The sequence below is a fragment of the Oncorhynchus tshawytscha genome, linkage group LG20, assembly GCF_018296145.1.
Source record: "Oncorhynchus tshawytscha isolate Ot180627B linkage group LG20, Otsh_v2.0, whole genome shotgun sequence".
Classification (NCBI taxonomy): Eukaryota; Metazoa; Chordata; class Actinopteri; order Salmoniformes; family Salmonidae; genus Oncorhynchus; species Oncorhynchus tshawytscha.
The window spans coordinates 27,133,341-27,158,558 of record NC_056448.1 but is presented as its reverse complement, the minus strand read 5'-3'; the positions used below and the strand labels follow the sequence as shown (position 1 = coordinate 27,158,558).

Below are 25,218 nucleotides of genomic sequence, written 5' to 3'. Positions count from 1 at the left end.
ATGAAACTGGCTCTCATGAGGACCGACACAGGAAATAAAGACCAAGAGTTACCTCTGCAGAAGAGAAGTTTGTTCGAGTTAGCGGCCTCAGATATTGCAGCCCAAATAAATGCTTACAGAGTTCAAGTAACAGACATCAACTGTTCAGAGGAGACCGCATGAATCAGGCCTTCATGGTCAAATTGCTGCAAAGAAACCACTACTAAAAGGACACCAATAACAATAAGAGATTTGCATGGGCCAAGAAACACAAGCAATGGACAGCAGACAGGTGGAAATCTGTCCTTTGGTCTGATGAGTCCAAATGTGAGATTTTTGGTTTCAACCGCCGTGTCATTATGAGACGCAGAGTAGAGCTTCACCTCTTAAGGATCAGCCCATTTCTTTACATTTTCACCTAAAATGACATACCCTAATCTAACTGCCTGTAGCTCAGGCCCTGAAGCAAGGATATGCATTTTCTTGCTACCATTTGAAAGGAAACACTTTGAAGTTTGTGTAAATGTGAAAGTAATGTAAGAGAATATAACAGATCTGGTAAAAGATAAAGAAAAAAACAACTTTTGTATTTTTTTCGTACCATCATTTTGAAACGCAAGAGAAAGGCCATAATGCAGTGTTCCAGCCCAGGTGCAATTTAGATATTGGCCACTAGATGGCAGCAGTGTATGTGAAAAGTTTTAGTATGATCCAATGAACGATTGCATTTGACCAAGGAGAGTGATGAGTGCTGCATCAGATGACCTGGCCTCCAAAATCAGCCGACCTCAACCTAATTGAGATGGTTTGGGATGAGTTGGACTGCAGAGTGAAGGAAAAGCAGTACTCAGCATGTGGAAACTCCTTCAAGACTGATGGAAAAGCATTCCAGGTGAAGCTGGTTGAGAGAATGCCAAGAGCTTTCAAAGCTGTCAATCAACTTAAAGGGTGGCTACTTTTAAGAATATAAAATATATTTGTTTAACACTTTTTTGGTTACTACATGGTTCCATATGTGTTATTTCATAGTTGTGATGTCTTCACTATTATTCTACAATGTAGAAAATAGTAAAAATAAAGAAAAACCTTGGGAGTTTCCAAACTTTTGACTGGTACTGTATATACAGAGTGCACGAAACATTAAGAACACCTTTCTAATATTGAGTTGCATGCCATTCAGAGGGTGAATGGGCAAGACAATATTTAAGTGCCTTTAAACATAGAATGTGTCTCTTATTGCACTCAGAACAGCCTCAGTTTGTCAGGGCATGGACTCCACAAGCATGCTGGCCCCCATGTCTCCAAAGTTGCTAGATGTCGTTTGGGTGGTGGACCATTCTTGATACACACGGGAAACTGTTGAGCTTCAAAAACCCAGCAGCGTTATGACACACTCAAACCAGTGCGCCTGACACCTACTACCATATCACATTCAAATATTGCCCATCCACCCTCCGAATGGCACACTTCCACAATCCTTGTCTCAATTGTTTCACTGTTTAAAAATCCTTCTTTAACCCGTCTCCCCTTCATCTGCACAGATTGAAGTGGCTTTAGCAAGTAACATCAATAAGGGACCATAGCTTTCACCTAGATTTACCTGGTCAGTCTCATGGAATGATACATTCCACTGTATACAGTGGACACCTAAGCCTATAGGTCTATGCAGCCAAAGCCCTGATGCATTTAGTGCTCAAATCTCTGACAGCTTAACAGTGATGTTGACATACTGTATTGTTTTAGGAAAACAGAAAACACAAATAATAGGCCATAAAGTTTTACATATTCTACACATCGAAACAGAAGGAAGTGTTTTTGTTATAGGCGGTTAAAGGACATGTAAATGTGGCTCATTTGGCCAATACTCCTAATTTACCGATGGTGCTGGCTGCACCAGGCAATTTCTGAATGTCCAGCAAAATTCTCCAATGCCCGGCAAATTGAAATCTTCCCGGTCACATTACTTAACGGAAACCCTGGCACACACACTGACAAAGATTTTCTGGCAGGCAGACAGTGAGGGCTTTGCATAGGTCATTTGTTTGCGTTTTGTGTAGGGCTGAAGAAAAAATGCCCAGAACATAAAACATTAACCGGTTCCCATGCTTTTAAAATAACTGTTCTGCTCAGGACAGTAAAGATTACTTTCATTCATGGTTCCGATTTTAGGTTCTCAAATAAATAAATAAATAAATATATATATATATTTTTATATATATTTTTTCCAGTTTTGTTAGCTGAACCGGTTTCAACTCTTGCTTCAAACTCCTATGACCCTTTTGAGAACCCCGCCGTAATGAATTAATAATTCTAATGATTCTGATGATAATTTGTATTCTCCTAAGAATATTACAATTTAGCATGAGATCCATGGGCCAAAGCCTATATAGAGATTGGATACATATAAAGCTGACATGGACAGCCCTGACAGGATCTTCCAAAAGAACAGAAGAGGATTTTGAGAAGGCTAATGTGTTTTTTCATATATAAAAATTGTGTAACATGGTCCCTGGGGCTAAACAGCCCAATGCTGCAGTGAAATGTTTCATTTGATGGAACAAAGACAGCTTTTCATATGAGATTGATTAGTTTTTAAACTGTGATTCCAAGTCCCCAAAACTCAGGATACCTGCCGACTGAGAATGCATATTCTAATATACCTCTTACAATCCAAGTAAGTCATTGAGCACCCTTTTTATTTACCAATAGCAACCTGGTTAATAATTTTCCTACTTTTCAGACATTGTGATCTGGAATTCTGTAGCAATGATCCACAATCATCTGGTCCCACAGAAAGCCATCTCAGGTGCAGCAAGTTGTGCATGGTCCCTGACAAACACGAAAATAAAAAACAAAACAACTGTCCCTGACAACAGTACTGTACACAGACTGTTCTCTCAGGGTCAAATATGAATCACCAGCATTTATTATGCACCCAGTTTCCAGATAAAATAATACCATGACTCTAGAGATGGCGTTCACCTGAGAATTTACTACAGTACTATCCACTCTAAAAGATGCTATTAGGATGTGGCCATGCATCAGCGATTCGACGCGTCCACACCGGACTGTGTAAGCAGTGGCGAGCAGCATTTAATTTCTTCAGGGGGGCTAGGGAGACACAGAGGCATGCAAACAGACCGATAAGGATAAACATTACCATCAGTCGTGCCCTGGACTGATACCTCAAGCTACACACCAATCAGACAACACAGATCACTGACAGTTATACAAATACATACCTAATAACATGCAGATATACAACCCTCAACATGCACACAAATATTCATACACACATACAAAGATGACCACGTAAACCGGCGCAAGCACAAATAAGCCACCCATGAGAAACAATAGATGAGAAGGCGGCTCCTATCTCAGCCCTGTGTAATGACTTTCTGTTTGTGCTGCATTGACCCTTGCCTCAGCAATCATTCATTTCAATCAGCCCTTGCTACATGGTGTCTGGGCTCCTGTTTACAGGGTCTGAGGAGAATCTAATAAGATGTGGCAGTCTCCAGGGAGGCTCTTCACCCACCACTCCACACTCACCTCTGGGGAGGGGGCATGACCTCATGGAGACTTTCTGGAGACCAGATGCATTGGGGACCTGATATTAATGTGGATCTGATAGCATGATATGACGGGGAACAGATATTATGACAGTTTACCAAACCAGCACTAACCCAAATGATTCAACTGATTGACTGACAATTAAGGTGTTGGGTCCCCAGAACCCAGGATTGGGAAACACTATGAGGATCAAACATTGACCATACTGTGATCTTTTGTATTTTTATTGACAATTATTTTACCAGGTAAGTTGACTGAGAACATATTTTTTTCAGCAACGAGGGTGATAAATGCCATGAGATCTTTAGTGGGTTCAAGGTCTTTGGGTTCTTACAGGTTCTGTGTCTTTGGGTTCTTATGGGTTCTGTGTCTTTGGGTTCTTATGGGTTCAATGTCTTTGGGTAAAGTCCTGTTGAACTTTTACTCAATATCTTAATTATTTACATTGATTATTTGTTAGATTGTGTTTGGAAAAAGCCAAGATCAGGCATGTGTACAGGATGTTTATACATCCCTTTGCCAAATACTCAAATACTGTTTGAATACTCTTTCAATTAATATACATAGAGAATACTTGTTTGTTTTTCATGTGTCCACATAACACTCTATATTGAAGAAGCACATAGAATCTCATTCACAAAGACCCATGTGTTCATCAAGGCTCTGATATGCATGCACCTCAAACAATGAGTGTCTGCTGGCAAACTCCAAACAGCACACTGGCGCCCCCCCGTGTTGAGAAACATCAAATCAACGTTTATTTGTCACCTGCGCCGAATACAACCTTAGTGAAATGCTTACTTACAGGCTCTAACCAATGGCGCAGAAAAAAAGGGATGTGTGTGTGTAGGTAAGTAAAGAAATAAAACAGTAAAAAGATATTTGAAAAAAAGAGTAGCAAGGCTATATACAGACAGCTGTTAGTCAGGCTTATTGAGGTAGTATCTACATGTAGGTATGGTTAAAGGGACTATGCATATATGATGAACAGAGAGTAGCAGTAGCGTAAAATACGGGTTGGCGGGTGGGACACAATGCAGATAGCCCGGTTAGCCAACGTGCGGGAGCACTGGTTGGTCGGGGCAATTTGGGTAGTATGTACATGAATGGATAGTTAAAAGTGACTATGCATATAAGATAAACAGAGAGTAGCAGCAGCGTAAAAGAGGGGTTGGGGGGACACACAATGCAAATAGTCCAGGTTACCATTTGGTTACCTGTTCAGGAGTCTTATGGCTTGGGGGTAAAAACTGTTGAGAAGCCTTTTTGTCCTAGACTTGGCACTCCGGGACTGCTTGCCATGCGGTAGTAGGGACAACAGTCTATGACTGGGGCGGCTGGAGTCTGACCATTTTTAGGGCCTTCCTCTGACACCGCCTGGTGTAGAGGTCCTGGATGGCAGGCAGCTTTGCCTCAGTGATATACTGGGCCGTACGCACTACCCTCTGAAGTGCCTTGCGGTCGGAGGCTGAGCAATTGCCGTACCACGCAGTGATGCAACCGGTCAGGATGCTCTCAATGTTGCAGCTGTAGAACCTTTTGAGGATCTCAGGACCCTTGCCAAATCTTTCTGGTTTCCTGAGAGGGACTAGGCTTTGTCATGCCCTCTTCAGACTGTCTTGGTGTGTTTGGACCAATCTAGTTTGTTATTGAACATTCAGCATGTTCGATATTTGCTCAGATCCAAACTTCTGTCTGTAATGCTATAAATTGTTTGGTTTACAGAAACATCCACACAGATGGGCCTTCTCTGAATCTCCACATTCAGATGAAAGAAAAATCTCATGACATGACATGATTTGGGAAAACACTAATGAAAGATGTACTCTGAAACACATGGTTTTAATAAGTACTCTGAAACACATGGTTTTAATAAATACTGTAAGTATTTTTCTGCCCAACTTCCATTGTATCCAAGAGTTAATGGAAACTGAAATTCAAATTTCTGGTTTCTCACTCGTTTATGCACCTTCGTTGGAAAGCAATGTAGAGGCTGTATATATATTTTTATTTGTCCAGGTGAAAACACAACAGATAAAACCCCTGGGCTGGACTGAGTGACTCATATCTGGACAGAATTGGCTTAGCTTCAACCTCCAGTGACTTCGCACTCATTTGAAATGGGACAGGAATGACATCCTTTCCCATTAAAAGTAAAACTGGGCTGGCTATCGTTTTGTTATCTGAAAGGACACAGGCGAGATGGGTGATATCTGACTTAAAGGGTGGTTGACGCTGAAGGTCGAAGTGAGACTAGTCACTGGTGACTGGGGTCATTTCAGACTGAGGGATTAGTCCATCTCTGCTACAATCAAGACCTCAGACGGATCTCCTTTAAAACCACTTCACAGAATCACCTTGATTTTCTCTTTTTGTGGAATCATCTTTAACCGCGCATTGATTGTGGGACGTTAAGGGCCTGAATACTAAGGCTCTGACAAAATATGAATCCCTACTACTATAACCTTGAGAGGAAGGTAAAATAACATTTTGTTTGCCATTTTTACTGATTGACATTCAGTTGCTGTGTATTCATTGTATTGAAATGCTGAATGGCTTGTATGCCAAAAACTTCTGATAAATACAGCAATCAAAGACCTGATTAACAATACCCTGGTCTCAACATCAAAGCATGGGGGGGACAGAGTGAGGAATCATGGGATGTCATGACCCATAAGTACTCACCAGACTAGAGGTGAGTGAGGGGGCGGACTTTCCCAGGGTGGTGGAGCACATCCGCACCAGGTTGGAGGTCTCTGAGGGAGTCTGCCATGCCTGCTGGGGGGACACATAGGGCAGCAGGTACTTTCCTATTGGACAAGACACACAACAGTAGTTAATCTATAGAGAGAAGATACTTTTTCCTGTAGGACAAGACAGACAACCAGCGTTTCCTCCATCTTCATTCAGCAGCAGTGTTGCCACCACTCCCAAAAACTTCTGTGGAAACTTCTACTAAAATCAGATATGAAGTATGCAGAAAAGATAACGGAGCTATATTTATTTTTAAACAAGACAATCTTTGAGAACTAACAATGACCCAAATAAAAACTCGACAGTCTGCGAGAATGTCATGGGGCCCCACTGATTTAATTAGGTTTGTCTCACTCAAAGAGCATAAGAACAAGGCATAAGACATTGTAGAATGTGTAGAATTGTAGGAAATTAGCTTTAAAAACAGAAAAATTGTTACTGATTTTACTTTGGGTGGGGGAAAAAAAAATACTATAAGCCAAGGATACATTCACACTACGAGGATACCTGTGGCCTACTCACACCATTTCCCAGGTGAACGGATAATAAACACAAGGTCAAACAAAACACAAATGACATTATCACTGAGTGCTTTACAGAAATTAACTAATCTGGTCTTTCTCCTCTCCTTAAAACAGAGTAGGCTCACAGGGGGTAAATGAGGCAGCAGTGAAAGTCAATCCACTTATGAGATCAGTGACGCTACAAACATTACACAACCACGAGGCATACCTGAACTTGCACAAAGACCCAGATTATATAGAGGAAGGATACTTTTACACTGATTTACGAGATATATATACACACACATATATTGTTTTATTTTAGTATACCTCAAACAAGAAAGCAATCCCATAGATGAATAAATGATTAAATAGAAAAGGAGGAGATGGTGTCTGAGCACGGGCATGTTGAAGAGATGTTTGATAAATAGAATCCTAAGATTAACAAACTCTGAATAAATACATATTTCCACAGGAAATATTTTCTCCTTTCATAAATTTCTTTCCCCAAGTGTTTTCTCCCAGTAACAGTCGCTAGATGGCAGTAGGTCCACAGGTGGTACGATTACCGTCAACCACATTTTATTCCGTTATGGAATCGGCTACGCAGCGTAGAGCCCAAATAATGTGTGTGTGTACGCCCTTGTAGTCTGGATTATTGTGTCACACTAGGTCTTATGTCATTGACGCTCCTGGCAGTAATTCGTCTCCCTGGAATTGTGTGTAACCCTCCGGGCTCCTCTCATCATCCCTCTCATCCCCTCTAGACTTCCATGTGTGTGTTTATTTCCATTTCCTGTTGAAGGAAGCACAGCAAATCAGCGGCCAAGATTGGAGGATTAACAGTCCTGGCAGAGTGGAGGAGTGAAAGGGAGGAGTGGGTAGAAGGGAGGGAGACACTCCGCTCACCTCGTCTGGGGGTAAACTGGGGTTTGGTCCTGGGGGAGCCGTGGTGTAAGCTGGGTCTTGTCCTGGGGAGGACCGTGGTGCAAGCTGGGGTTTGGTCCTGGGGGGCCGTGGTGCAAGCTGGGTCTGGTCCTTGTGGGGGCCGTGGTGCAAGCTGGGTCTGGTCCTTGTGGGGGCCGTGGTGCAAGCTGGGTCTGGTCCTTGTGGGGGCCGTGGTGCAAGCTGGGGTTTGGTCCTGGGGGCGGCCGTGGTGCAATCTGGGGTTTGGTCCTGGGGGGCCGTGGTGCAAGCTGGGTCTGGTCCTTGGGGGCCCTGTTTTAAACTGGGTCTGGTCCTGGGGGCCGTGGTGTAGGCTGGGGTTTGTTCCTGGGGAGGGCCGTGGTGTAAACTGGGGTTTGTTCCTGGGGAGGGCCGTGGTGTAAACTGGGGTTTGGTCCTGGGGAAGGCCGTGGTGTAAACTGGGTCCTGGGGGGCATGGTGTAAGATGGGGTTTGGTCCTGGGGGACCGTGGTGTAAGACGGGGTTTGGTCCTGGGGGACCGTGGTGTAAGACGGGGTTTGGTCCTGGGGGACCGTGGTGTAAGACGGGGTTTGGTCCTGGGGGACCGTGGTGTAAGACGGGGTTTGGTCCTGGGGGACCGTGGTGTAAGACGGGGTTTGGTCCTGGGGGACCGTGGTGTAAGACGGGGTTTGGTCCTGGGGGACCGTGGTGTAAGACGGGGTTTGGTCCTGGGGGACCGTGGTGTAAGACGGGGTTTGGTCCTGGGGGACCGTGGTGTAAGACGGGGTTTGGTCCTGGGGGACCGTGGTGTAAGACGGGGTTTGGTCCTGGGGGACCGTGGTGTAAGACGGGGTTTGGTCCTGGGGGACCGTGGTGTAAGACGGGGTTTGGTCCTGGGGGACCGTGGTGTAAGACGGGGTTTGGTCCTTGATCTTGCCTTTTGATCACAGACTGAGACCTTGGTAAGGAGGAGTGTGGACTCTAGCAAATCAATAACATTAGCTGATCACAAAAATGCCAGGGGGACAATGTCAGCAGGTGTGGCCTTCAAAAGGACTGGAATTTGATGACCTAAAATAAAATACAAATACACATTTTTCCATGTTGTTCAACATGTGGTCTACGTCCCTCCAGCTCTGCCCATTGAAGCCAGTCAGACAGCGATAGAGTGCATCACGTTCCCTTTCACACTCACTGCATTTAGATATTCTTGGTAAACACGTCACCTGATCTGCTTTAGTCTACAGCCTAAGAAAGACCTAGCCAAACATGAACACTGACGAATCATGCCAACTCAGACAGCTAGCTAAAATGTCCGATCGTCCCTTTAAGTAGGATGCAATTAGACAGGTGAAATGAAGAGTCTGATCACATTTGATACACCTTGCAAACATGATGCACACCGCTCTGACAAGTAAGAATTCAACCACTTACAGAGAAGCGCCTTTGTCTAATTTGGGATTTGAAATATGTGGCTGAAGTAGCAAATGTGTCTTATTATGTTGGTTCTGTCTGCCATGCTGGCACTGACAAAATTGTCTGCACTCAACGGTGCTGTGAAGACAAAATTAAATCAAATGGGCGGATGAAATGGGTGCCTAAAATTTGCAAATGATGAGACGATGGAAACGAGAGCAACAGATGAGTTCAAATGAAACGTCAAAAACAAGCGTCAACACCTCCCTGAGAAGCTATTCAACTAAAGTCACAACCAACAAGTGTAGGTAATACCATGGTGAAACGAAAATGTTCTGTTTGCCTATTGTGTGTATGCGTTCAATTTAGTGTGTGTGACGTGGTTGTCCTTGCATCATGCTTTACACTCAACTCAAACAACTATTTAGGCTTTCATATCTGTCGAAATAACCATATATCCCATCTCCTTTACTCTCCCAATCGCTTTCCACGAGTATAATAGCCTGGCTCATGAAAAGAGGCTATTGAGCGCTGTGTGACAAGACTCTACAGTAAGCCTAGGCGCATTACACATGCATGAGCCTTGCGTTACCAAAATGTCCTGCCTTTCAAATGGGCCTTGCCTCATGCATTTCAAAAGAGGCAGATGGAGATGTGATGCTGAAGAGGTTCTTGAAATGTTCACCCATCTCCATGAATGGTGACCTCACAGCACAAAAGCACTTATCTTGAGAATACTTCAGGGAGGGGGTTTGTTTCTCTCCTGTTATTAAACCATGCAACATCATTTTGTAAATGGATTGTGTGTGTGTGTGTGTGTGTTTCTTTCAGACTGCCTACCATAACTAGTCACCAATTGTTTTAGTTGGACATCTCCACGAATGCCTTTTCCCTCTGCAACAGTTATCTACCTCATCACAGACTTCGGACACATATCTGCTTCTCTACCTGGGTCCTGTTCAGTAGGGAGAAATATTTTTAAAAACTTATTTTTTAAACTGGGAGGCACAACCTGAACTTGTCCACTAAGAACACAGATTTCTGTTTCCCGTTGAAAAGTGTTATGCTACAGTATGCCCTGCTGAATACGACCCCGGTGTTCTAAGACATGTCCCCTCCCCATGGCATCCGGTGCCTTGCTGTAAAGCCTGGGGGAGACAGGATGACTGACAGAGACAGGGAGGAAAATGGTGATCCTTTCTTCCTCTCAGTGAAATGGCTTCCTCCCCAGTACTCATTACAAACCAGCCAGGAGAGGATATCCCTACTTAGTGCCCCGGTCAGAGTACAGCCCCAGTTCACCCCTCACTGCATTACTATCCAAACAACTGAACAAAACATATTGAATGGCTCACCGTTCATATTGAATTCACTGGGAAATGGTCAGAGTGAAGCATCTTCTTGCTCGTGTTTATGTGTGTTCCTGCGTGTGTGCATGAGTACACGTTTGCATATGCGTGTGTGTGTGTGTGTGTGTGTGTGTGTATATGCTTGCATTTCTATGTGTGCATGTACTGAATGTGCACCTGCAGGGTAGATATGATTATTACCTGTGAGAGCGCCTCCTAGGCTTCCCCTGCGGAGGTTGTTGCCGTCCTCACTGAGCTGCCTCTTAAACTTGAGGGCGAGGCCGTGGATCACCTCAGGGTTACTGGACTTGCGGAAAGGCATGGACGGAGGGTACAGGATGTTATCCAACTGCAGGAGAGAAAAGTAGGATGTTAGGTTAGTTCAATGCATCCCAAATGGTGGATCAAGAACCACACTGGTGGGTCATGGCAAGAGCTGGGTGATATATCAAATTCATTTGATTAATTCAAATATGTTTTTGAGCGATATTCCAAATGCCTGTATTGCAAGAATCAAGGTTTTGTTCTTTTTGATTTTATGAGCGTTTATGTCCACTTGTTCTCATGTTGTATTTTTGGTCTCGTCTCCTTTGCATAAAACAATAAGGAATTGGCAACTCATTCTCAATAAGGTAGGCCACTTCATTTCAACGTCTGAACAAAGTGGACAGGCTAACATGCTTTTCAAACAGTTGGAAACAGACAGAAGGGTGTGTTCACAACAATTCAACTGTTCAACCTTATTAACGAGCAAATAGACCCGACTTGGCTAAACTTGAAATATAAAGATTAGCTGGCTAATCACTAGCAGATGGGCTTGAGACTGTTGATGAGTCCTGTGTTAATTTTCTATAGCATAATGACTGCTACAAGAAGTAGGACTGTCCCCGACAACAACAATTAAAAAATCTTGGTTGACCATGTAGACTTTTTACATAGTTGGCAACAGAAGTTAGGTTTGTATAATTTTCATTTAGGACTTGGATAGAATGTTGATTAACCACATGACCATAATTTAAAGATATGAAGACAAATTCACTTAAACTGTTCCACGAAAATGTGCATACGAAATCCATAACTGGCACGCAGATCGGTAGAAAATGGTAAGACACATTGACATTCAACATGAGAAAGGCTGCCGACTCCTCATGTAGCCTGTTACCTGCAACTTCAGGAGAATAATGGCAGAATCTACTAAATCCAGCAGGAGGGAAATAGTTGGGTCAGGTTCAGGTTATCTAGATCTCTGGCATCCGAGGCATTCGTCTTATTTCATCAAACCGTAAGCTTAAAGCATCAGACAAGGTCAATGCATATGGTTGATTTTTATTAAAACACATAGGGTGTGTCTATATATGTAAAAAAAAAAAAAAAAAAAAAAAACCTAGGTAAAAGGGAGTCAGATGTGAGGAATACATTTGACAGTTGTGGAAAATACTGGAGATGAAGAAAAAGAAGGAGCCAGCACTGAGTGCATATTCCATGTGCCAAGCAGGTGCTTTTAGATTACAATACAATACCAACCGCTTGGAACAAATGTAAACACTAAATAAATAAGTATACCAGAATGTTGTAAAAAAACATTTTGTTAAACCTTTATTACCGCAAAAACTAAACAGTCGCATTCATTCATGAATGCAATTTCCCGAAAAGGAACAGTTCATTTACTGTTTAAGCTAATTATTCAAGACTTGCTTTATTTTAAAACTAGAATGCTTGATTGCATTTCAAATCATGAATGACTCATATGCTGTGTGATGACATGAACAAATTAATGATTGATTGATACAGTATTGAAAAATACAGTACCAGTCAAAAGTTTGGACACACCTATTCATTCAAGGGTTTTTCTTTATTTGTACTATTTTCTACATTGTAGAATAATAGTGAAAACATCAAAACCATGGAATCGTGTAGTAAGCAAAAAGAAGTGTTAAATATATTTCATATTTGAGATTCTTCAAAGCAGCCACCCTTTGCCTTGATGACAGCTTTAAACACTCTTGGCATTCTCTGAACCAGCTTCTGTGCCTTGTTAAAAGTTAATTTGTGGAATTTCTTTCCTTCAGTTGTGTTGTGGCAAGGTAGGGGTAATATACAGAAGATAATAATTTGGTCTTTTACCAAATAGAGCTATGTCAAGAACAGCACAAATAAGCAAAGATACAGTCCATCATTACTTTAAGACATGAAGGTCAGTGAACACGGAACATTTCAAGAACTCAAAGTTTCTTCAAGTGCAGCCGCAAAAACGCTATGATGAAACTGGCTCTCATGAGGAACACCAGAGGAAAGGAAGACCCAGAGTTACCGCTACTAAAGAGGATAAAGGAATTTGAGTTACCAGCCTGAGAAATTGCAGCCCAAGTAAGTGCATCAGAGTTCAAGTAACAGACACACATCAACTGTTCAGAGGAGACTGAGTCAGGCCTTCATGGACGAATTGCTGCTAAAGGACACCAATAAGAAGAAGAGACTTGCTTTGGCCAAGAAATGCGAGCAATGGATATTAGACAGGTGGAAATCTGTCCTTTGGTCTGATGAGTCCAAATTTTAGATTTTTGGTTCCAACCGCCATGTCTTTGTGAGATGCAGAGTAGTTGAACGGATGACCTCTGCATGTGTGGTTCCCACCGTAAAGCATGGAGGAGGTGTGATGGTGCTTTGCTGGGTGACACTGTCAGTGATTTATTTAGAATTCAAGGCACACTTGACCAGCATGGCTACCAAAGCATTCTGCAGTGATACGCCATCCCATCTGGTTTGCGCTTAATAGGACTATCATGTGTTTTTCAACAGGACAATGACACCTCCAGGCTGTGTAAGAGCTATTTGACAAAGGAGCAGAAGTCTGACGAGAGCAGATACAAATTCATTGCTTTAACTAATTATGGCAAATGTTTAAAAAATGTTGAGCAATGTAATAAAGTAACGACTTTTCAAATAAGTCACACATTATGTTTGCTGACAATTTGTTAGCTACGCTATCCTTACAAACCGCAGAGCATATCATTTCAGCAATATGTACCAGTATATTCAGCTACTAATACATTGAACAGTATAATAACTATGTTATACAACATTCATTGTTTTGATTATTTATGTCATTCTTAGCTTAGCGGTATAGTCGTTATGCGTTCTCAATGGACGTTGTAAATTAAGTCGTAAGATGTCTAGCTAGTAATTTGTTATGCTGACAAGCTAGTAAAAGTTGCATAGCAACAGCATCAACTTCCAGTATTTTTGTTTAAATTTTACCTTTATTTTACTAGGCAAGTCAGTTAAGAACAAATTCTTATTTTCAATGATGGCCTATAGACAGGTGAAAGGCTAGAATGCGCAACTGAAAGGATACAGCTCATTTACAGTATACTAAAATGAACTAATAATACATAGTATATACTCATTAAGTATGTAGTATACAGGATGTTAGTATGGGTATTCGAACACAGCTTAGGTGCATATAGGCGTACAGTAATACCCATAAACAAGGGGTTGAATGTCATGTCACAAGGCTGTGTTGATATCTGAATGTATACAATAGGAGATCAACTATGATGTGATTACATAAGAATATGCTCTGACATATTACACCAATCTATCTTCAATGCATGTTGTTTTTTAAACAGACAATGGGTGGGTGTGTACTGTAGGCAACACCTATGTAACAATATGAACAATATGGAGAGGAACAATATGGAGAGGAAGAGGTCAAAGAGAGTATTTAGTGTTCTTCACTGACACAGATGGTGCTCTCAAATTATCAGCCCTCTCCACCACAGCCAGATAACGCTCTTTATTGGTCTGAACGGTAGTATCACAAAGGATCAATAGTTAGATTCCCCAAATACAACCATCCTGTTCTTTGTTTACCTTTGTGTTATTTCACTTTTTGAAAACAGCAGGTCTTCGTGACAACTTGAACTTTAGTAAACCTTAACTAATATCTTATAAAAACACATCACAGAATCCCAAATTGACCCAGCTAGGCCTTAGGGTGAAGGGCAGTGCTCCCTAACTGGAGGCCCACGGGCCAATCTTAAGGGCTCTCCAATCCTGTTTCTGAAGAGCTAGCGTCCTGTAGGTTTTCACTCCAACCCTAATCTAGCGCACCTGATTCTAATAATTAGCTGGTTGATGGGTTGAAACAAAAACCTAAAAGGAGGGTAGCTCTCCAGGAACAGGGCTGGAGAGTCCTGGTTTAGTATCTGGTTAAAGTTTTGAAAAGGTATTGCGATTCAATGAAATATTAGGTTATTTCTGTATATTGTGATGTAGGTCTGTTTCTGCATGTGCATTCCTACCATTCAATTCCGCAGCAATATCGTACAAACAATGAGGTACAGGCAGTTTTTTTGTGTATAAAATATAGCTGACAAATAATATTTGGGTGCCATTCCGCCATTGTGAGTATTCAAATATCCCCTATTCCTTACCTATTGATTATTAACCAGATGCAGAGTGGTGAAAAAGCAGATAAGTCTTAACAGATGGACTTTAAACAACCACAGTAAAAATTAAAGGTCATATTTGGGCTGCGGCCAGACTTTCTGCTCCAGAGTACAGCCAAGTTCAATAAAAACAAATTGAGTCATAAAACAACCAGAATGCATTGGGGCGGTGTATGATTCATATTCTGACCACTGGATCAACTTCTATTTATAAAATAATAATAATAACAATAAAACATTGTGCTACAGTATGAGAAAAAGATGACTGACAATAGCCAGGAGTTTGAATCGTAAACATCCATTTCCCTTGAAATAATAAAAAATTGATTTCAATTCTATTAAAACCAGGACAATATGGTGAGTCCCCTAGTGACTACAGACCCATTAGTTCAATAAATTGTGAAAATAAAATAAATAATAATGCTCATTAGCAATAAAATGGTCTCATCGTACTTATTAATCAAACAGGGTTTATGAAAAATGTACACTTACAAATACAAGAACATTCTTATCCAAGATGGCATAGCAGTCAGAGTCGGTCTTGTATATTTATATATTTTATATTTTTCTTCACATTCTTTTTAATATTTTTCCTAAACCTCAACTTCAAAATACTCTCCTGCAACCCGCCTCACCCAATGTGGTGTGGATCTGTTTTTTTCCTAAAGTATTTCTATTTACCTCCGAACTGGAATACATCAACTGAAGCTAGCTAGCTAACTAACTCATCAGCTATGTGAGTCTCGGAAAGCTCTCGCCAGTTGGTACAACACGTTTCAAACCAAAGCATACCGGACCTATTTTTCTCTCCATATCCCCGGATTCCTACCGCAAACTCTGAAACTTTTCATCTGGATCATCGCAGCAAGCTAACCGCAACCCGGGCTGACTACTCCTGGCTAACATTTCTGTCCTGGAGCTAGCACCAACTAGCTTTGAGCTAGCCCATGCTAGACCCATCTCCCGGCTAGGGCTCCTGGGCTACTCCTGAAGCCCACTCCTCAGCTACAATATCCGGACCCCTTCTACTGCCGGAGCGGGGCACGGAACCCTGCCGATCCTTCCCGACTGGAATACCGACAATCTGCCGAAGGAACCCAACAGGCCATTCTGCTAACCGCGGCCTGCTAGCCATCTAGAGCATATTGGACTGTTAGCTGATCCATCGGCCAGTTTCTTGGACCACTATACCCATTCTGCTAATTGGACTTGGAACCCTACTAATTCCAAGACTGGTCTACTAATTCCAAGACGTCACCGCACGAGGAGGCAAAAACAGACTTTCCCCCATCGCGACGTCCATCTAAAGCCCTTATGCTAGCTTGTTAGCCCCGGCCTGCTAACTGTCTGAATCGCTGTGTCCCCAGCCAACCCAACCACTCACTGGACCCATACGATTACTTGGCTATGCATGCCTCTCCCTAATATCAATATGCCTCGTCCATTGCAGTCCTGGTTAGTGATTACCATCTTATTTCACTGTAGAGCTCAAAGCCCTGCTCAATATGCCTTAACCAATGTTGTTCCACCTCCCACATATGCAATGAAATCACCTGACTTAAACGTCTCTAGAGACCATATCCCTCTCATCATTACTCAATGCCTAGGTTTACCTCCAATGTACTCTCTTCCTACCATACCTTTGACTGTACATTATGCCTTGAATCTATGCTATCGTGCCCAGAAACCTGCTCCCTTTACTCTCTGTTCCGAACGTGCTAGACGGCCAGTTCTTATAGTCTTTAGCCGTACCCTTATACTACTCCTCCTCTGGTGATGTAGAGGTTAATCCAGGACCTGCAGTGCCTAGCTCCACTCCTACTCCACAGGTGCTCTCATTTGTTGACTTCAGTAACCGTAAAAGCCTTGGTTTCATGCATGTTAACATTAGAAGCCTACTCCCTAAGTTTGCTTTATTCACTGCTTAAGCACATTCTGCCAACCCGGGTGTCTGAATCCTGGCGTAGGAAAACCACCAAAAACCCTGAAATTTCCATCCCTAACTATAACATTTTCCGCCAAGATAGAACTGCCAAAGGGGGCAGTGTTGAAATCTACTGCAGAGATGGAACTCTGCATGCTATCTTACTATCCAGGTCTGTACCAAAACAATTCGAGCTTCTACTTCTAAAAATTCACCTTTCCAGAAACAAGTCTCACCGTTGCCGCTTGCTATAGACCACCCTCTGCCCTGGACACCATATGTGAATTGATTGCCCCCCCATCTATCTTCTGAGCTCGTGCTGCTCGGTGACCTAAACTGGGACATGCTTAACACCCCAGCAGTCCTACAATCTAAACTTGATGCCCTCAATCTCACACAAATTATCTATGAACCTACCAGGTACAACCCCAAATCCATAAACAAGGGCACCCTCATCGATATCATCCTAACTAACTCGCCCTCCAAATACACCTCTGCTGTTTTCAACAAAGATCTCAGCGATCACTGCCTCATTGCCTGCATCCGTAATGGGTCTGCGGTCAAACGACCACCCCTCATCACTGTCAAACGCTCCCTAAAACACATCAGCAAACAGGAATTTTAATTGACCTGGCCGGGGTATGCTGGAATGACATTGAACTCATCCCGTCAGTAGAGGATGCCTGGTTATTCTTTTTAAAAAGTGCCTTCCTCACCATGTTAAATATGAATGCTCCACTCAAAAAATGTAGATCCAGGAATAGATATAGCCCTTGGTTCACTCCAGACCCATCTGCCCTTGACCAGCACAAAAACATCCTGTGGCGGTCTGCATTAGCATCGAATAGCCACCGTGATATGCAACTTTTCAGGGAAGTTAGGAACCAATATACACAGGCAGTTTGAAAAGCTAGCCTTAGCTTTCCTAACAGAAGATTGCATCCTGTAATAAACTCAAAAAAGTTCTGGGACACTAAAGTCCACAGAGAATAAGAGCACCTCCTCCCAGCTGCCCACTGCACTGAGGCTAGGAAACACTGTCAGTACCGATAAATCCACAATAATTGAGAATTTCAATAAGCATTTTTCTACAGCTGGCCATGCTTTCCACCTGGCTACCCCTACCCCGGTCAACTGCCCTGCGCTCCCCACAGCAACTCGCCCAAACCTCTCCCACTTCTCCTTCACCCAAATCCAGATAGCTGTTGTTCTGAAAGAGCTGCAAAATCTGGCCCCTACAAATCAGCCGGGCTAGACAATCTGGAACCTCTAAATTTATCTGCAGAAATTGTTGCAATCCCTATTACTAGCGTGTTCAACCTCTCGTATCGTCTGAGATTCCCATAGACTGGAAAGCTGCCGCAGTCATCCCCCTTTTCAAAGGGGGAGACAATCTAGACCCAGACCTAAACTGCTATAGACCTATATCTATTTTACCCTGCCTTTCTAAGGTCTTTGAAAGCCAAGTTAACAGATTACCGACCATTTAGAATCTCACCATACCTTCTCCGCTATGCAATCTGGTTTCAGAGCTGGTCATGGGTGCACCTCAGCCACGCTCAAGGTCCTAAACGATATCATAACCACCATCGATGAGACATTACTGTGCAGCCATATTCATCAACCTGGCTAAGGCTTTCAACTCTGTCAATCACAACATTCTTATTGGCATACAGCCTTGGTTTCTCAAATGATTGCCTCGCTTGGTTCACCAACTACTTCTCTGATAGAGTACAGTATGTCAAATCGGAGGGCCTGTTGTCCGGACCTCTGGCAGTCTCTATGGGGGTGCCACAGGGTTCAATTCTCGGGCCGACTCTCTTCTATGTATACATCAATGATGTCGCTCTCACTGCTGGTGATTCTCTGATCCACCTCTACGCAGACACCATTCTGTATACATCTGGCCCTTCGATAGACACTGTGTTAACTCCAGACGAGCTTCAATGCCATACAACTCTCCTTCCGTGGCCTCCAACTGCTCTTAAATGCAAGTAAAACTAAATGCATGCTCTTCAACCGATTGCTGCCTGCACCTGCCCACCCCGTCCAGCATCACTACTCTGGACTGATTTAGAATATGTGGATAACTACAAATACCTAGGTGTCTGGTTAGACTGTAAACTCTCCTTCCAGACTCACATTAAGCATCTCCAATCCAAAATTAAATCTAGAATCGGCTTCCTATTTCGCAACAAAGCATCCTTCACTCATGCTGCCAAACATACCCTCGTAAAACTGACCATCGTACCGATCCGACTTCAGTGATGTAATTTACAAAATAGCCTCCAACACTCTACTCAACAAATTGGATATAGTTTATCACAGTGCCATCCGTTTTGTCACCAAAGCCCCATATACTACCCACCACTGCTAGCTGTATGCTCTCGTTGGCTGGCCCTTCATGCTCGTCGCCAAACCCACTGGCTCCAGGTCATCTACAAGTCTCTGCTAGGTAAAGCCACGCCTTATCTCAGCTCATTGGTCACCATAGCAGCACCCACCCGTAGCACGCGCTCCAGCAGGTATATTGCACTGGACACCCCCAAAGCCAATTCCATGTTTGGCTGCCTCTCCTTCCAGTTCTCTGCTGCCAATGACTGGAACGAACTGCAAAAATCTCTGAAGCTGGAGACTCTTACCTCCCTCACTAGCTTTAAGCACCAGCTGTCAGAGCAGCTCACAGATCACTGCACCTGTACATAGCTCATCTGTAAGTAGCCCATCCAATCTACCTCATCCCCATACTGTATTTATTTATCTTGCTCCTTTGCACCCCAGTATCTCTACTTGCACATTAAGCTTCTGTATGTCTACCACTCCAGTGTTTAATTGCTATTTTGTAATTACTTTGCCACCATGGCCTATTTATTGCCTTACCTCTCTTATCCTACCTTATTTGCACATGCTGTATATAGATTTTCCTACTGTATTACTGATTGTATTTTTGTTTATTCCATGTGTAACTGTGTTGTTGTATGTGTCAAACTGCTTTGCTTCATCTTGGCCAGGTCACAGTTGCAAATGAGAACTTGTCTCAACTAGCCTACCGGGTAAAATAAAGGTAAAAAAAACAAAAACAAAAATGTTTCAGTTAAATAAAATACGCAAAAAAACATGACATAGATTTATCAATAATGGATGTTGATGCCGCAAAGGTTTTCAACAATCTTGAATGATCTGTTCTATTCAAAACTTTTCAACTTTCCGGATGAAATACATGTAATAAAAAATATATAAATGTCCTAAGGCAAAAATATAGACAAATGATACATTATCTGATGAATTTGCTTTAGAGAGGGGCACAAGACAGGGATGTCCACTCTCCATCCTGTTTGCACAGGCAATTGAACCGCTTGCAGAAAGAATTAGACAGGACCTAAACGTAACAGGCAAACATTGGTATTGGTAAACATGAATTTAAAATAAACTTCTAATATACCTGACCAGCATTAAACTCAATGACCCACTTTCTAAAAATATTTTCAGAATACTCAGGATACAAAATGAACTAAATGGCAGTAGGAAAAATAAAAAGAATAACTCATGATCTACAGCAATCCTTTAAGTGGAACACAAAAAATATCAAATACTTAGGATGCTTAATAAGTGACAACAAAAATATAAAAATAACTATCCCATAACATAATCTGAAAACCGATCTAATTAAATAGAACAATCTAGCCATAAATCTTACAGAAAGAATACTTCTCTTGAGAATGGCATGGCTCCTAAAGTTTGTATATTTATTCTCGGTAATACCAAATCAACCCACCGAAGACATTCTTTAAAAGAACGTATACTCGGTCAGACTTTATGTTGTCAAATAAAACATCAAATTTGACATATTCTTGAAAATTTTACTTCTAAGTCGGGGGGGGTTCACCTTCCAGACTTGGAATTGTATCAACTCGCAACCCAGGGCTTTTATTTGGGACATATAGTTAAATGCACCAAAGAGGAACATATTGAAGACATGCATCATGCTCATCCCCAGAATCTTTTTAAGTGTCTATTTTCTAAGGATAAAACTAAGAACATTAACTTCATAGTTAACACTACTATAACAATATGCAGGAAAATGAAACGTACTCTAGAAGAACTAATATCACTCCATAAAAACACAACCCTATGGAACAATCCTTGAATAACTTCAGAATTCACTGATAAATTGGCCCACATGGAAAACTAAAGGCATAGAAACCGTAAATGACTTGGTAATAGGAAATTAATGTATTTTAATGACATAATTAAAAGTACATTTTGGACTGACCAATGTGGATATTTTCAAATCTTTTGACAATCAGGCTAATCTTGAGGGAATCCTATTTGAGTCGGAAAAGGACATTGATATGATCGGTAAGCCATACAACACGTTGGAGAGCCTATCCAACTGACAATCTCTTAGAAAACAATACAAACCATTGGAACCAAGACTTAACAAGAACTGAGAAGAACACAAGCTGAAGAGAATGTTGGAGCATAACTAATGAAAGTTAATGAAAATGTACGCTTATCCAGTATAAACTAATGTGTTGAATTTATTATACAAGAGACAAAATTCACAAATTCTACAGCACAAGGGCAGTCTTCAGTGTAAAACTAACAATGACTCAATAATTTATCCCTTCTGGGAATGCCATAAAAGTCCCAAAATTTATGGGTGGAGTTAGAAATTAAGCCGTCAGAAGTATTACAAAGCAAATATACTTCTAATCTATTGGTCTGCATATTTCAAGACATGCATATGAGGGTGTAGTGAGATAACCGATGGGTTCGACGATACTTTTCACATCAATCATCTTGAAAAAACATATTTAAAAACTGGAATACAACCAAATCAACAATGGAAAGATCAAATGCTTTATAATCTAAATGTTGAAAGTGTGTGGGCGACAGAGAAACAAAATGGTGCAGGGGGCGTGAACAAGAGGGTCTGGGCAGGTAAGATGTCGTTGATGTTTGTTTGTAGCTGTATACTGTCATGTGTATGTTTTTAAATATACATACATAGAGTTGAAGTCGGAAAATTACATAAACCTTAGCCAAATACATCTAAATTCCATTTTAAAATATTCCTCACTTTTAATTATTGTAAAAATTCCGTCTTAGGTCAGTTAGGATCACCACTTTATTTTAAGAATGTGAAATTACAGAATAATAGAACAGAGAATGATTTATTTCAGCTTTGATTTCTTTCATCACATTCCCAGTGGGTCAGAAGTTTACATACACTCAATTAGTATGGGTGAATTAGTTGGGTGAATTTTGGCCCATCCTGAGACCATTCATGTGTGGGGTTGCTTCTCAGCCAAGGGAGTTGGCTCACTCACAATTTTGCCTAAGAACACAGCCATAAATAAAGAATGGCACCAACACATCCTCCGAGAGCAACTTCTCCCAACCATCCAGGAACAGTTTGGTGACGAACAATGACTTTTCCAGCATGATGGAGCACCTTACCATAAGGCAAAACTAAGATCCTTGGGGAATAAAACATCAATATTTTTGGTCCATGGCCAGGAAACTCCCCAGACCTTAATCCCATTGAGAACTTGTGGTCAATCCTCAAGAGGCGGGTGGACAAACAAAAACCCACAAATTCTACCAATCTCCAAGCATTGATTATGCTAGAATTACTGCCATCAGTCAGGATGTGGCCCAGAAGTTAATTGACAGAGGTCTTGAAAAAGAAGGGTCAACACTGCAAATATTGACTCTATGCATCAACTTCATGTAATTGTCAATAAAAGCCTTTGACACTTATGAAATGCTTGTAATTAAACTTCAGTAGTAACATCTGACAAAAATATCTGAAGACACTGAAGCAGCAAACTTTGTGGAAATTAATATGTCATTCTCAAAACTTTTGGCCACGACTGTAGATTAGAGGTCGACCGATTATGATTTTTCAACGCAGATACAGATTATTGGAGGACCTAAAAAAGCCGATACCGATTAAATCGGCTGATTTTTTAAATGTATTTGTAATAATGACAATTACAACAATACTGAATGAACACTTATTTTAACTTAATATAATACATCAAAATCAATTTAGCCTCAAATAAATAATGAAAGATGTTCAATTTGGTTTAAATAATGCAAAAACAAAGTGTTGGAGAAGAAAGTAAAAGTGCAATATGTGCCATGTAAGAAAGTTAACGTTTGAGTTCCTTGCTCAGAACATTAGGAACATATGTAAACTGGTGGTTCCTTTTAACATGAGTCTTCAATATATATCGGAATTATAGGACTATTTCGCTCTATACCATTTGTATTTCATTAACCTTTGACTATTGGATGTTCTTATAGGCACTTTAGTATTGCCAGTGTACCAGTATAGCTTCCGTACCTCTCCTCACTCCTACCTGGGCTCGAACCAGGAACACAACGACAACAGCCACACTCGAAGCATCATTACCCATGCAGAGCAAGGGGAACAACTACTCCAAGTCTTAGAGCGAGTGACGTTTGAAACACTATCAGCGCACACCCCGCTAACTAGCTAGCCATTTCACATCGGTTACACCAGCCTAATCTCAGGAGTTGATAGGCTTGAAGTCATAAACATCTGCTGGCAAACGCACGAAAGTGCTGTTTGAATGAACACTTACGAGCCTGCTGCTGCCTACCATCACTCAGTCAGACAGCTCTATCAAATCATAGACTTAATTATAACATGATAACACACAGAAATACGAGCCTTTGGTCATTAATATGGCCCGAATCCGGAAACTATCATCGAAAACAAGACGTTTATTCTTTCAGTGAAATACGTAACACTTTCCGTACTTTATCTAATGGGTGGCATCCGTAAGTCGAAATATTCCTGTTACATTGCACAACCTTCAATGTTAAGTCATAATTACGTAATATTGTGGCAAATTAGGTGGCCCAAACTGTTGCATATACACTGACTCTGCGTGCAATGAACGCAAGAGAAGTGACTCAATTTCACCTGGTTAATATTGCCTGCTAACCAGGATTAGATAGATAGATAGATAGATAGAGATATAGAGATATATATATAGATAGAGATATATATATATATATACACACAACATATATACACACAACATATACATATATACACACAACATATACATATATACACACCATAAACATATACACACACCATAAACATATACACACACACACACACACACACACACACACACACACAGGTAGGTGATTAAACATTGTGTTTACAGTAAATTGCATTCATGTCACTAGTCTGTAATCTCACCCACCCCTCACATTTTTATTTTCCAACATAAACAAAACAACTTCAAAAGCCCACTCTAAAAACAATGCATTTGAAAAAGCCCAGGTGTTCAAGAGAAATCAGAGATGAATGACAGTGATGTAACAGGGTGCTGTTGTAATTTAGGAGACACGGATCATTACTCAGTGACATCTAAGCAGCTTAGGGATAAAACACTACTTTCTTAAAACAATTACAGGTAAAACCTTATCACCCTGCAGGGTGATGACAACTGTCAACAATCTGCCTGTCTGTCTTGTTCAGTAATTGACAAATATGTTATTGAGGGACATGGACTAAGGAGTAGGTACAAGTTAACCATAACCTCTGGGGTCAAATAATTCCAAGCTCAGGCCGACCCTCAAAAATGTGGTATGTAGCTCAGCACAAGAGAGTAACCAGGACCAAACAGCTACAAATCCAGAAAGAAAAGCAGTCAACCGTTTTCCATCTGCACATGTCATAAAAGTCATGTCATAGAGCAGTTCTGTGTCAAGGTGGTAGTTAAATGATCTAGTTTGTCCAAACAGACCTGTTATTTACCGATGTTACATACTGTATCTCAAAAGATACAGAACTGTGCTACAGGAAGTCAACATTGTTTATTTTTTTATATTAAAATAGATGTCAGTATTCCCAGAAGCATTTGTATTCAAAACTCCTCAAAAAACAAGTGGGATTTGGACACAGTGAACAGTTGACGTCTGTACGACCCTTGACCTGTCATTCTATTCCGCCTGCATTCGAGTGCTGCTCGCTGCTCTGAGCCATGCATCACCCAACATCGTTCACGGGCTCCTCTCCTCCCCCCTCCATATTCAGTGGACAGTACCAACAGTCTTTTGTTGCCACAGCAAAGCAGAGACACTGCTTCTTTCATGAGCAAGCGGAGTGAGTGGAAGTGGGTGAACTGCTTGAGGAGGCGGCCAGCTCTGTTGACTAACTCTGTAGATGAGGTCACTGGAACCTTACAGCCTATATGGCCAGAAGTGAATTGTCTGCCTATGACAGTTGGTGGATCGCATTTAGTGGACTACCTCTCAGATGACGTAAGGCTCACCATGTAGCCAACAGCATATTAGTGGATTGCTGAAGA

The 25,218-nt window shown here is 41.6% G+C and overlaps 1 protein-coding gene across 3 annotated transcripts in view; it reads right to left on the bottom strand.

The window, feature by feature from the left end:
* The window catches only part of mast4 (microtubule associated serine/threonine kinase family member 4), a 175,303-nt gene that overhangs the window by 123,752 nt on the left and 26,333 nt on the right, over positions 1 to 25,218 (bottom strand). For all 3 annotated transcript variants that reach the window (XM_024382102.2, XM_024382105.2, XM_024382103.2), the window contains exons 2-3: positions 10,682 to 10,829; positions 6,238 to 6,362 (exon numbers count right to left, since the gene is read on the bottom strand). In XM_024382102.2, coding sequence (XP_024237870.1) covers positions 6,238 to 6,362; positions 10,682 to 10,829 — 273 coding nt within the window. The remainder of the gene's footprint in view (positions 1 to 6,237; positions 6,363 to 10,681; positions 10,830 to 25,218) is intronic.